Source organism: Siniperca chuatsi, linkage group LG1 (genome assembly GCF_020085105.1).
Source record: "Siniperca chuatsi isolate FFG_IHB_CAS linkage group LG1, ASM2008510v1, whole genome shotgun sequence".
Taxonomy (NCBI): domain Eukaryota; kingdom Metazoa; phylum Chordata; class Actinopteri; order Centrarchiformes; family Sinipercidae; genus Siniperca; species Siniperca chuatsi.
In genome coordinates, this window is record NC_058042.1 from 8,535,739 (window position 1) to 8,550,896 (window position 15,158).

At 37.0% G+C, this 15,158-nt stretch overlaps 1 protein-coding gene across 2 annotated transcripts in view; it reads right to left on the reverse strand.

The window, feature by feature from the left end:
• Positions 1-15,158, reverse strand: part of LOC122873928 (A disintegrin and metalloproteinase with thrombospondin motifs 7) — an 88,762-nt gene that overhangs the window by 62,378 nt on the left and 11,226 nt on the right. For both annotated transcript variants that reach the window (XR_006377540.1, XM_044191299.1), the window contains exons 3-6: positions 12,403-12,586; positions 10,788-10,987; positions 6,240-6,323; positions 4,107-4,231 (exon numbers count right to left, since the gene is read on the reverse strand). Coding sequence is in view for 1 of the 2 variants with exons in the window: in XM_044191299.1 (XP_044047234.1) it covers positions 4,107-4,231; positions 6,240-6,323; positions 10,788-10,987; positions 12,403-12,586 (593 nt within the window). In the remaining variant the exon portion in view is untranslated. The remainder of the gene's footprint in view (positions 1-4,106; positions 4,232-6,239; positions 6,324-10,787; positions 10,988-12,402; positions 12,587-15,158) is intronic.

Sequence of the window (15,158 nt, forward strand, 5' to 3'; positions counted from 1 at the left end):
CTTTGGCACAATATCTATTGACAATCTCACTGAGGTGATTAATAAAATGAAGCTCTCTGCGTGTGCTCGACATCCTGCCTGTGAGATTTCTAAAAGAAGTACAGTATATGGATCAGTCCCTATATTCTCGCCATAATTAACATTTCACTATTGGTGGTTCTGTCCCTGCTTATTTTAACAATGCAATAGTTCAACCCCTTCTGAAAAAACCCTCTTTAGACCCTAACTCCATGGATAACTTGAGACCAATTTCCAAACTGCCTTTTCTAAGGTTCTAGAAAAAGTTGTTGCTGAGCAACTGATTGCTTTTCTAAAACAGAAACAGACTCTTAAACAGACTAAAAGTGATGAATGATCCGCTGGTTGCCGCGGATGCTGGAAAATCTTCTGTTTTAGTTCTGTTAGACTTAAGTGCTGCATTTGATACTATTGACCATTGCATTTTATTGGAATGTCTCAAACACTGGGTTGGCATCTCTAGTTCTGTTTTATTCCTACTTATTAGATAGATCTTTTAGTGTAGCCATTGGAAACTCATGGAGTTTACATAAATTACAGCTTGTCCAAAATGCCGCAGCCAGACTCCTCACCAAAACCAAAAAAGAGAGCACATTACTCCTATTTTAGCTTCCCTTCATTTGCTCCCAGTAAATTTTAGAATTGATTTTAAGATATCATTGATAACTTTTAAGGCCCGTTCTGGACTAGCACCCAAATACATTTCAGATCTTTTGACACCATACTGTACGTGCCTGGTCGCAACCTGAGGTCCTCAACCAAGGCTCTGCTAGCCATTCCACATTCTGAAGACCAAGGGTGACCGGGCCTTTTCTGTTAGGGCCCCCACTCTCTGGAACAACCTCCCTGAGGAGATCAGACTGGCGAGCTCGATTTCACCAATACGCCGCCTTAACCAGTTGTCAATCAGTTTTTAATTCGGCTAATCATCTTTCTCATAGAAGAAGGGGGAGGTATGACACGAAGAAGCAAAGTTGCTGTGTTTCTCAATGTTTAGATCTGAAGTTTTCAGCTCTAGTCAAATGTTCAAAGTCAACAGACAGCAATAATCAACATTTTAAAGTGGAAGTAGACAACTTTTGATCATAACAGAACTAGTAACCAGTAAGTAACAGTAACAGTGAGTAACTTGAGTAGCTCATTTTAGAACACACACATTATTTATCAGAACAGCATTTGTTGGCTGTTCGCTGGTGGCTAATGAGCTACCACAGGCTGTAACTGGATTGCTTATTTCTCGCCTCAAATTTATTCAGAAACAGATTTTGGTGGGCTACCAACAACATCAACACACACACTCACACGCACCCACACACTCACTAACAACATCAACACACACTTCCACAGTCTTTCACAAACACACAGAGCAATTGTTCATTGTTTTTTTTCTGCTATTTTCCTGATTTTATGAATTATATATATTTTTTCTTTTAATGTCATTATAATTACTTGACGCTTTGGCAATATTGTCTTTATTACACTCATGCCAATAAAGGATACTGAATTGAACTGAATATCAACCGCAAGGGGGCACAAGCCAGTGTCTTCTTGTGCTAGTCCCAAGTCTGGATAAATGCAGAGGGTTGTGTCAGGAAGGGCATCCGACGTAAAACACATGCCAAATTAAAAATGCGAATCGTGAGAAGAATTGAACTGAACACGTTTTCTTGCGGTGGCCTTTGTAAAATGAGCAGTTGTGAAAGTTACTATATTCTGTTATGAACAAGAAAGTAGCTAGTTGAAAAGTTGTCTACTTCCACTTTAAACAGGCACACCAATTGTGAACTCAAGGCTAACGTTATTTTACAATAATGATCTAATGAATATTTACTGTTAGCCTGGATGCTATATCATCACAGTTTCTTTGGTTGAATTAAATGAACCATAAAGCAATGGAAACCCCTGTAAACCATACAAAACAAATGGATGGAGTGTGAGTTGTTTGTGTACATCCCCCCTTATAAAACTGTGAAATGATTCGCTGAATTAAAAACTCATTGACAACTGGTGCAGGCGGCGTATTGGTGAAATTAGTTTTTGACTGACAGAGGATTGTGAGCCTCTGATTAGCCAAATTAAAAATTATTGACAGTTACGCCCCCATTCAAAGTCTCCGGTCTGCAGAGACTCCCTACTGGCAGAGTCAGTCACTGCCAAGATGCCGACAGTCAGAGCCATCACACTGAGCTTCACACTGGCTCTCAAGAAACCTATGGGTGACATCACAGAGACTACATGCATATTTTATATAGTCTATGCTTTTCACTCGCACTATACGCAGTGAAATGTATTTTTAGTGAACTGTATTTTTACGCTCCAAGTCTATCTTCCATTTCATGTTTGTAACTACAGTGATTGTGCGTTGGGCTCTGAGCGCTGCCAAAATGTGTATGACCTACATTCAAACTGTGCTTGAACGCATCCTGTATAGACACTGATGGAGCACTGAAGCTGTTGCTGCTGCTCTGCTAACATGCTGCTCACGTTACGCCTCCTGTGCAGACACACGGTGTAAGACAGGACAGCAGTGAACTTACGGAGACATGCTACAGTCTCAAAGGAACATTCTTCCACTCTATTGATAAGCTGTTGAAACAAACAGAAGATTTCTTCTGTAGGTAGGAAGTTGAGGGACCTCAGTTTGAGGTGATAAGATCAATACAGCATGTGATCCCACATTTACAGTACCAAGGTGACCAACACTAGATATCTACATTCAGCGCAAGATTGATGTTTCTGCTGTTCACAAGTAAGCAAACAGTGTTTGCTGTTAAATGGACAGCAACCTTGTAAATGTCTTCATTCCTTATTCACTCACAGTGTTTCTAATTTGAATGATGTGTAATTTCAGGGGGGTAACCTCAGTAAAAGCTGAACCAGAAAATAACAGATATAAAACAACAAACAAATTAATTTGCAATGAGTGTATATACTGTTCAGTATCATTACAAATATCTTTTCCATTATGCTATACTGACTTGTACCAAACTCTTTCAGGCTTGTGTCCAGTTCTTGATTATGCAGCAGGAGAGAAGCTATTCATAACCGGGCTATCCGATATTTCCTTGGAGTTCAAAGATATGCTTCCACTTTAGCAATAACAGGAGATATGTAGTGGGACCCCTGTGAGGCTCAGTGAAAGGTTTGTACTGGCAGGCTATGGAACAGGTTAATCAATGGGAATTCACTATCCATTATCGCTCTGCTGGACTGATTTATATATTCTGTTATATATTATAATATATATAATAATTTATTGTTTATCATATACAATATTATTACAATATTATGATACTATATTATATGTTATATTGCTGTACTATACTATTGTTCACCTTATACTCTTGTTCACCTTATACTATATCTTATATACCATATTATATTATACTGTACTATATTATACTACTACCATATTATGTTAATATGTTATACTGCTTTATTACATTATATACTATATTATATTTCTATAATAATACAGACAAACACTAAGTATTATTACTTAATCATACTATATAGTATTCAGGTGTACACTGTTTACATATACTATACTTGCTGACCTTGCTGCTATTAATTACATCGTACATCCATTTTTACTTCTGTTCTTACTTTAGTTTTAATCAAAGAGAAAAAGGTCTATTTGTACTCAGATTAGAGCTGGTACACTGCCTCTTCATATTGAAACAGGAAAAGAAAGTCATATTTGTCCATCATTTAGTTTTTTACTGCCCTTTGTACTGGAAATTTCATGATCTTTTTTTAATGATGTGAAGGATACAAGTAAGTTGCTGGATACTGTATGAATGACTCACACCGTCTGAAATGGTTGTTTGAAAAACAGACCTTCAAACTGGCTACTTATTTAGTGATCATTCATTGTACCTGCAGTTCATCTATCGAGGCATGTGGGATCTGATTATTATTCTGTTAACGTCTATTAATGGCAGTGTTAATTCAGAACAGCTAGTGACATGACAAAGACTCCAAGCTTGTGATACAGTTGCATGCAGCTTTCAATCATTAACTTCTTTGGAATGACGTGATAAAAACCAATTAAAAACAGACTCTCATGGAAGACCATTATTATTTACCTGGTGAGCAGAACTGACACATCATGGTGCAGCGGGTGTTCATCACCTTTCATGTTGAGTTTCTTCTGCCACTTACAGAAGCTGTTCAAGCTGTTGTCAGCATGGTGTGTAATCTTTAAGTCATCCTGTTTTCCACATGTCACATTGAGAGGAAGGGAAGAGAACATGAAGTAAACAAATGAGCATCTAATGTACTATAAGTGTACAAAAAGGGATGTCACTGGTGCACAGCAAAGGGAAAAATACTGGTTCTATCTGATGGAAAATTAGGTTGCATCTCTGGTGCAATTCAGCTAAAAGGCTGCATCATTTGATAGAGTGGGCCCAAATAACAGTCATTGAGATGGTAAAAGTAAGGTAATAGCATTATATGTCACTCTGTTCCATACCTCAGCTTTTGGGAGCACTGACTTATGCCATCAGCCTTGTAGTAGTTACAGTTGGTTTGGATACATTACATGTTACAGGACGTGTTTCTTTGCATATGCTTTTCAATTTGTACACATGATGATCAGAATAACTAGCGAGGCACATAAGCATATCTTTTTTTTAGTCTCATTTGTCACAGTGTTATCAGTTTACTAATTTGTTATTGTATTAGTTTTAGTTCTATTTATTTGACCCATTCACATCTATATCCTATTATATCCTTCTTGCTGCTGCGAAGAACATTGCAGGAAACATTTAAGTTCTATCGGATAAGTGTTGACTGCTGCCAACAATGTAAAAGCAGAAATGATTTTGAACTAGAATAACCTTAGTATGAGTCATTATGAATGTCATTATGCAAATAGTAATCTGTAAATATACAGGTTTCATTCATTAAATACAGAGAACTGACAGTCACAGCTAATCTGGTAATTATTTTTTATCTACAACGAGAATGTTTATCTATGTTTTATTTGGAGCCATAAACCCTAAAATGGGTGTGGCACAGACTTTAATCAACATGTCAAAGCAATGACGTGCATGAGCAAAATAATTCACTGGCTTTTACTTGTCCTGTTTTGTATTTAGATTATTCCATTTCCAAAGCATCAAAAACTAATGAAAATACTGAGGTAAAACACGGTGTCACTCTTCAAATACATAATTGTAATTCACTATGTCTGTACAGTATTAGACAATAAATAAACTCAGCTAATGGATAAGCCACTTGTGCACCAGGTATCATAAAGGACCAACGGACTAAATACTGTATTACAGTACATATATAAGAAAGAGACAGACATTCATTATGAATCCCTCTGCTTTTGTCTTTTATTGGTCATATTGGGTGTCTCTAATAAAAACAAACCCTGTTCAATTTTTAAAAAGTACAAAGAGGCAAGAAAAAGACTTGTAAGAGTGTCTGTGCTATAATGCATTTCATCTGCTTTGCATTAGGGATGTGACTTTATATTCAAAATTCGATCTGTTATACTGTTTTGGGAAATATGCTTATTTGCTTTCTTGCCAAGAGTTAGATGACAAGATCGATACCACTCTCATATCTGTAGGGTAAATACAGTTAGCAGCTGGTTAGCTTAGCTGGAATTGGGGAAACAGTTAGCCTGGCTCTGTCCAAAGGTAGAAAAACCCGCTAGTTCACCGGGGGGGCGCATTTGTAAAATGCATTGTCCGTCTGACCCACTGCCTGCCCTGTTTTTTTCACTAGCACAAACTAGAGAAAACTAGTGAACAGCACTAAAACAGATCATTGTGACACCAAACAATCTAAAAAGTAATGTTAGGAAGCATTTTGGATTCGACACCACAGATGGAAAAACTGTGGTTGAAGGTAAAGCTGTTTGCTGACTTACTGCAATAAAATACAATTGCCTTAAGGGACGTTAGCTTGTCATGTTAGCTTTTCACTCCAGCGAGACAATGTGAATGAACAAAACAACTTAAATTTAACTACATAGTAAAATTAGGCTTTGTGTGGTTGTGTTTTACCTGTGAGTTTGAAATAATTATATTGAGCTTGATTTTTTTTTTTAAAGTGACAGCCCTACTAAGCATGTCACTATATTACTGCATACATACACATTCTGTTCGGTACGCCTTTGAGGAATAAAGCCTATTCCTTCTTTTTTTAAGATGGTGTAATCTAAAATTAATCACATTCCACATAAACAAACATGTTTTTACCTCATCCTGCTCCAGTATGATGAGTCGAACAACCACAATGTTGATTGCATTCCCAATACTGGCATCTCGGAATAGACCTGCCACCTGGAAAAAAAAAAAAACTATTTAAACATGGACGTCACATGATTCCTGACTACCATGACACTGGGTAGATCAAATTAATCCTCATGAGACAATTTATACAATATATAGGTTGTTGATATATAATTTGCTCCATATAATAAGCCTTTTTATATGGTGTGACCATAATTGAGAGAAACTAAGGCTAGCATGTGGTAGAAACTTTGGAATATATCAAAAAATAAATCTACAAAGAAGAATATAAATTTAAAAAAAGAGATTTATTTTAAAACTTCCTTATGCTGAAACAGTCAGACCTTGAAATTATGTTTTTATATTTTAAAAGAAAGAATGTTGTAGATATAGATATGTCAGAGATATAGTTATATAGACTTTGGGAGTTATTGAACTGTTGGATTTCCATTTCAAGGCCAATGCATACACTTAAACACAACATTTATAAATGTGCTTAAAAAGAAACAATGAATAAAACATTTCCATTTTCAGAAAAATCATGTCCTCTGTTTGGATATTTTTATTCCCTTTATTCATTCCTTTTATACGTCAAGCAATTTACAAGATGGCCTGAGTCATTCAGCGGAATCCCTTTATTGGGAGATGTAAACAGCAAACAGACCTCAGATTGACACGGCGCATCTAGCATTTTAACAACAATCCAACCTCTCAATATCAAAGCTTTAAGAGCTATTTGTGCCTAGACCTTTAAAGAGCTAACAATCTATGATTATAGCTTATGATCATATCAATTTAAACCCTTACATTTCTGTAGTAGTACACAAATGTCAACACATTTTACATAATTAACCTTTCAATCAGTTTACTCGTCACTCGTCTTTGGGTTTGTAGTTTGCTTGGATGGTTTTGTCATTGGGTTAGTTTATATCCAAAGCATCAAAACCTACTGAAAAACTGATCTGTGTAAATGAAGTGTAAAAATCAAATGCATTTAACTAAGTTGTGGTCTCGTGGTCTTGAGCAGAGATGGCACGTGACAATTCAGAGAACTGCTTTATATAGGGCAGGAGAGTGGTGTTTGTTACTGGAAAACAGAGAAGGATCAAGGTCAATGTAGTGAGAAATGAGAAGTGACGTGGAACAATGGTCTGAGGTTAAATGAACTCACACTGATGAGATGCAAGACTGTGTGCATCATTATCAACTGGCTAGAGGCTTCCTCACAGAGCAACACCAAACCTTTACTGCTGATCCGTTATGATAAAGGTCTGTAGGAAATGCCTTTTGAGATTGGTGGCATCACTATATAACATGCATATCACAGACGGTTTACCCTAAAAAACCCCAACCATTTTGCTTTACTACAGAGCACAGATGTAGTATGTTAGATTATTTTCTATTCAACTATAACACCTCTTATTTGTTTAATTTAGTCGAGACGCACACAGTAATTTAAAACAAAGCTGAAATCGGGAAGACAAGGGTGGAGCTGGAGCAAAAAACTGCACAGATAAGTAATTAGGGGGAGTTAAGTGGCCTGATGTGCAGAGGTAACAAAGTATGAAGGGCTTGAACTTTTCTCTTTGTCTCCCTAACCTCTGTCACTTTTCATTTTTCACATGTACAACTGAGAGCAACACTATGAATGCCTTTGAGAAGAGACTATCCAAAAGTCTGCACCCTTATCCTCATTTGTACAATTATCACGCCGCGGGCCCTCTGTGACGGCCACCCTGCCTTTGAGAGTGGCCGTTCTGAACTTCTGCCTTCAGACGTGTTCAGACAACATGTCGTGCAAGCTATTTCATTTCAAGCATACCTTAATTCAGGCTATAGAGATGGAATCAATAACAATGGAAGCTCATCTGCATTCACCACAACTAAAAAATAATTGGCCTCCAATGTCAAAGCTAAATTGTGCTGCCTGGGACATGCTGTTATGCAATATTGGTTGTTAAAGTAGTAGTTTAGAATTTTTTTAGGTAGTTGTATCCTGGTGGCCTTTAGTTTTAGACACTGTCCATAATCACAATGTCCCCTGTTTGACCTTTGTAATCATATCATCCCTTCTGTCGCTCCCTTCATTTACTGTCACATATCTGTTAAAGGCAAACTTGCCCCCAAAAATGCTAGATTTGTTTGTTAAATAGCCCCATTCTACACTATAATTCATGCAGTTCATAGACTTTCATTTGTCATTTATTCATTGTGCATGCTTCATAATGCATGAAGCTCCAGCTTTCCATCTACATTTTTACACAACAAATCTCTCATTCAGTGCAAAAAAGTATTTCACTGTTCGACTGAAGCTAACATGCTCTAAAACCTTATCAGTGAAAGTAAGTGGTTATAAAGTTTGATGATCTCAAATATACAGTCGAGAAACTGCAACAGACGGATGCCAAGGAGCAAGAGAGAGCACCTTATTCTTCAATTAATATAACTGCATTTATAAATAACCACTTGAGTCTGATCACAGTTCAGTTGCTGCAGAAGCAACACTCATATAATACTGGTCTGATTCCTTTCATTTTACTGGCAAAATGTCTACACACTAAACCTTCTGTACAAGTTGTGTAACTGAGCCACTTAGACAAAACAGCTTTGACACTCATAAAGGACTTAATTCATCAAAACTGTGTTTGTAGCCGTCTCTCACAGTAGTGCTCATTCACAGATATTTGTGGTGCACATCTTGTAACTGAATCAACTTTGCAGTCATTTTTAAAAGCTTGTCAGTAACATTAAACATGCTTTCAGTCTATCTTTATCCATTTTTCTCTATTGTTTATCTTTTGAATAGAGCTGCAGCTATTTAAAGATCATGGATTTTTTTTTTTGCAACAATGTGCTGTTGATTTTACATGTTTCCTCTCAAGTCACATGGTGTATATTTACACCTAGTCTTGAAGGGTAAATAGCGCTTTTTGGATTTCTACTGTATCTTTCTTTTTGTCCATGTGATCTTTTTGTTTGTTAACATATGGTTATAATAAATATCCCAAAGAAAAGATAATAATTAACCATAAGATCACCATGTGAAAGGAAGTATTTTTGTGAAAGGGCTTACATTTTTTTTCAGCTGAGATTGACTGGCCTGGCTGTTACATGTGTGTAAATCATACCACTGAGTGTATACAGTAATGCAGAATACAGAAATATGAATGTCTTGTGAAGTTGACAAGTTCAAAACAGTGTCTGTGATGAGACAATGGAGCAGCTGGTGGCTGAGGAAGATGATGCCATTACTTATTGTTTGGGCACATGTAAGAGGTTGTTTCCCTTGATGCTGTGCAAGATTGTTTTCACAAAACTGAATCATCTGGAGCTTTAAAGTTCAAAGCTGGAGTGTAGAGGACAAAAAAATACCATGAGAGGATGTGGGGAATAATGGCTGCTTCCTCTGTGTATTATTGTCTGTTAAGTCAGTTAATCCGTGGGCTTCTCTGTCAGTGAATTCCCTTTCCTGATATTCTGTCCTCTGATAGCACTTTCAATAGCTGCGGTCAGAGCAAATATGACTGTATTTTGGAAAAATACACTTATGTGCTAATCAATAACAGGCAAGGAGTCAGTCTACTTAACCCCCAACTATGAGGTAGTAATAACATTGATTGTGAAAGGCTAAGGAGTCTTGAAAGAGAGTTCAATACATCCTTTGTGTTACCAGACACAAGGATGGAAAAACTAAAACAGAATCTGGCCTCAGTATCATCCAAAACATCTGGGAAGATGTTCAAACATCCTTTAACTCTGCATTTAAAATATCTGGAAGGATTTTTTCATTTTTGTAGTATTCATTTAAATCTATGAAACTATTCTGTAATGTTAACTTTAACTGTGTAATTCAGTTGCTCATAATAATATTTGCTAATAATTATTTTGTAATAACAGATTTAACAGGTTATTGCAGGTTATGATATTTTTGAACAGGGAGATTCCTTTTTTAATAATGGTCTAAGAAAAGCTACATTTCACCTTCACCTTCATTATTATTTTATATGAAATGGCCTGATGAAAATATTATTTGTTTGTAGCACATGACCCTCTGTTAAACAACAGTGTTTTGTTTTTACATTTCGTTTTGTGTGTAGATTAATTATACAACATATAATGTGTTAAAGGTCCAGTGTGTAATGTTTAGGAGGAACTATTGGCAGAAATGGAATATAATATAAAAGTATGTTTTCATTAGTGTATAATCACCTGAAAATAAGAATCTTTGTGTTTTCATTACCTTAGAATAAGCCGTTTATATCTACAAAGGGAGCGGGTCCCCCTCCACGGAGGTCACTATGTTGCACCTCCATGTTACTACAGTAGCCCAGAACAGACAAACCAAACACTGGTTCAAGATAGGGCCGTTTGCATTTTTCGCAACCGTAACCGTAATTCTGTGTCTTGATGAATGCTTGGAGAGGATCAAATGGGTTGAAATTGTTGATGAAACTATACTTCAAACAACATGTATTTCGATGCATGGGAATGTTATTGTTAATGTCACATACTTACAATGTTCATGACAGCGAGGACGTAGCTTTCCACAGCTTTGCTCCCATGATACTCCACCATTTTAGGGTCAGCCACCACCAGCGTTTCCACCCACTTCTCTTTGCTGACTGAACGTTGACGAATTCTCCTCCTTCTTCTCTGCTGGCGGTGCTCCCATCGCTCCCGCTGTCTCTCAATATCTTCAAAACTTTGATGGGAATCTGGAGATAGAAATAGACATTTTAAACTTTCTTACTGATTTTTAACTTGTCAGATATACTCAACTGTAAATACATGTTTTTTGGATCAAGGCCTAAACCTGCTCATGGCCTCTCTGCCTTTATTATTCTTCCTCTCCTTATTAAAATATTAAGTTGATACAGTAGGTGTTATTCAAATACTTAAATAACAAATTAAAATTAGGAATCAATTTAACTTTGAGATGCAAGTAACCTTGATGTTAGAGATTTAACATTCACTTGGAATACTGCATTCTTACTGAATATTTGTAGAATATCATATACTGGAGTCTTATCTTGCATAATTACATGTGTCAACAGCTCTCTTTGCACTCCTTGTGGTCCACACTGGCATTGTCATCATCTATCTATCCATCCATCTGTCCGAGTATCTATCTATCTAGACCACTATGACTCATGTCAGGGCAATTGCACTGATACTTTGTACATGTTATAATTCTGTGAGCAGTTTCATTCACATCAGCAGTTGCCCACAAAATAAATAAAATCTAGTACCTGAGCCTGATTGGTCCTTTTGTGTTAAAGCTACCACTTAGTCACACACACACCACTATATTGATGTCAGGAAGAGACAGGAACGTCCCCCCCCCCAAGTGAGTCACGTGGAAAAAGCAGTGCAAATTCCTAATAATGTATTCACAAGCTCAAAGGACATCTTCTTGATCTCTTTAGGATGTTCAATTTTCTTTCAGGGGCAATTAAGCTCACTCAGAATTTTAAGTAGTTGATTTACGAGCTACTAAACTTCAATGTTTTTTTTTTCACTGACCTCTGCAGATTATTACTCAGAGACAGACTCATGACAGAAAAGAAAATGTCTCATCTTCATTCTGGTCATTCAGTGCCTCACGTGTAATCAGGGGATAATACTTGGCATAATGTAGGCTACTTAAACTGACTGATTCTCATGTGCTGTCTGACTGTATGCTATTACTCAATTAGGAACAAATAAGATAAAAAAATTTAAATATTGTACAACTAAAACGTGTTGTGTCGAGCAGGAAAGCTGGAGTAGGACCCAAAACACAAATGAGTCCAAGAGGGAGCAAGCAAAATCCAAAAGCAGCAGTCAAAAACCGAGGTAGAAAGTCCACAAAACACACAGGGAAACACTCAACACAAAGACAATCAGACAGTGCGCAAAGCAAGGACACACACTTAAATACACTCAGGGAGGGGAGCTAACAAGACACATGTGAAACTAATTGACACTGGTGAAAACAATCAAAGCAATCAACGACAAGCAGCAAAACCACCAGACACATGAGGGAAGGAGAGTATTTCAAAATAAAACAGGAACTCAACTAGACACAAACCCAAAACCATGACAGCATGTGTGTGTGCGTATATGTGTGTCGTGAAAAAAAGTGATTTACTTTTGATTCCACAGGTGCCGTTGAAAGCTTGTTTCCCTGAGATGGGTTGTACGACTGGACTCCCGGAGGGAGGGGACGCATGGCGTTTGTAGATGGCATGGGCTTGTGGTGCTGAGGCTTCATCGCTCGACTTCTCCAGAGGCTGAATGAAAAACTCTTCATCAGACAACTTGAACAGTCCTGTCTGAAGAAAAGAAGGGCTGCAAGTCAGTTTTCTCTTCATCTCTTTAAATATTTCATGAACTCTTTTAATTTGGATCAAAACAGAGGGGCTGTTGAAATATTGAACTATTTACAAATATAACACAACATTTCAAAAGCACTATCAAACAAAATAATATACTTTGTGTACTTTATTTGCTCTTCTGCCACCACCACAAGTGTATAATGAGTAGGCACAAGGTGACACATCACCTCACTGTAGAGCTGCAACAATTAATAGATAAATTGAATATCTGGTAAAAAGAAAATTAACTACTAAACTATTTTAATAATAGATAGCCAAAATATTTTGTGGTTCCAGGTTCTTAAATGTGAGAATTTGCTGCTTTTCTTGGTCTTACGATATAGTAAATGGAATATTTTTTGGTTTTGGACTTGGTTGGACAAAACAAGACATGACTGAAGACTGGTGGTATTTCTCACCATTTTCTGATGTTTAGTAGACCAAGTGATGAATCAATTAACCAAAAATTCACAAAACAAGTAGACGTATTTTATATTTATTATCTCAGTCTAAATCTACCACAATCAAACTACTGCAATATTATTAGATTAAAAAATGTGTGCACTTTGTTTTGTTAGTGTGACCATTAATGCATTTATTTATTTGCTGACTAGTTTCATACTGAGAATGTTTAAATGTGACTCTGCAGGTATGCAAACTCACATCCTGCAGGTGCTTCACAGGTAAAGCCTTTGAGTTAAAAAAAAGTGTCTTTTACCGTGAAGCATCTGCAGGTCGTGTTAAGTTCCTGTTACTAAGCTTTGGTTAGTATGAGAGTAATAAGTTATATTTGGCCATTTTTGGCTGTTTTTTAAAAGCTTTTTAAATCCAGCTGTATAATTATGGCAGTCTGACAATATATTCTGTACATACGACATCTATTGTATGTCTGTCTGTCCTTGGAGAGGGATCCCTCCTCTGTTGCTCTTCCTGAGGTTTCTTCCATTTTTTTCCCCGTTAAAAGGGTTTTTTGGGGAGTTTTTCCTCATTCAAATCGAGGGTTTAAGGACAGAGTGTGTTGTATGCTATACCGATTGTAAAGCCCCTTGAGGCAAATTCTGATTTGTGATATTGAGCTATATAAATAAAATTGACTTGACTTGACTTGACAGGCTAATCGAAAACCTCCAACACACATTACCAAGATAAGCAGTGCTCTTTATTATTCTGTGGCTGCCTTAGCCTGAAAAAACCCTGTTGGAAATCTTCCAGTGAAACAGTATAAACAGCCTCATGTCTTAAGTTCGCTGTAGATATCCAGGGTGCAATTGAGACAGGGGAAAGATCAGATGTCACATAAATTACTGCACCCTAAACCATGTTGGCAAGGTGCCAAAACCAAATTCCAGTAGCCCTCTGCTTTTCCGGTTGACCTACCTTGCCCTATATTTAATTCATGTCCATCTACTGCTCCATAACTCTCCCTCAGCTGTCACAGTCACAGGGCCCCACTGAAGTTCAGGCAGGAGGGCTGGTGCTACAATATACAGTATGTACAGTTCCACATGGGGAAAGTCGAGTAGAGCGAGAGGATTTTTACACCCATCTCTTCCATATGCAGTAACAAAGCTAGAGCAGCTTCAAAGAGTAGCTGTCAGTTCCTGCACGTCGTGACAGGCTGTGTGTTAAAAGACAAACAGACCTCTGCAGATATATGCAACGTGAAATGAAAGCTAAGCTGGACATTGACACATAGGATTGGATGTTCAGACTTATGCCATTCTATTTGACATGTTTTGAATTATTTTAATTTGTCTCTTGTTTTAGTAAATGCGCCCATGGCTCTGTGAAAAACATTATCAGCACTGAGTGGACTAATGCAGTGAAACTCAGGTGAAATGAAATGAAATCTTGTGAAGTACTTTCTATTACATTGATTTGTACCCATGTGGTATTTGGAATTTTAGACAACAGCAATATAATGTATGTCTTTGTTTTTACTAATTTACTTTACAGATGATGCTTTTAGCCTAAATACACAGGGAAAATTCAAACAAGATGTTCACAGTTGTTATAACACACTGCTCTAGGGAACACACATTGCTGTAATGTATATACAGTATATAGACTGAGTTGTTATACTGCTTTCCATTATGTGCCCTTCTGCTCTGTAAATAATATGTCATCCTTGCAATCTGTTTGTTTGTGTGTGCTGTGAATCTCTGAAGAGTTGTCTCTGCATCACTGTCACCAACAAAACTTCTGCAACATTTATTTTACCAGTGACTCCACATTGAGTTCTTACATTATTGTATTTTTAGCCTGCAGGAATGTGGCACCCCACCTCTTTAAGGAATAAATTCTGATGGAAATATACATATTTATAAGCGGGACTAAATAAAAATCCAGTTTATTTTTAAGCAACAGCTTCAACAAAAAATTTGAGTTTCTTTCTGTGGTTCAGGAATGTAACACCACAACAAAACCTTTAGTCTGACACTCATTGTTGCTTTGATCCGGTGCTTCACGTGAAACTTATTGCGTGTTATTGTTGGACCAAATTGTTGGACAAAACCCTATTTTTGCAAGA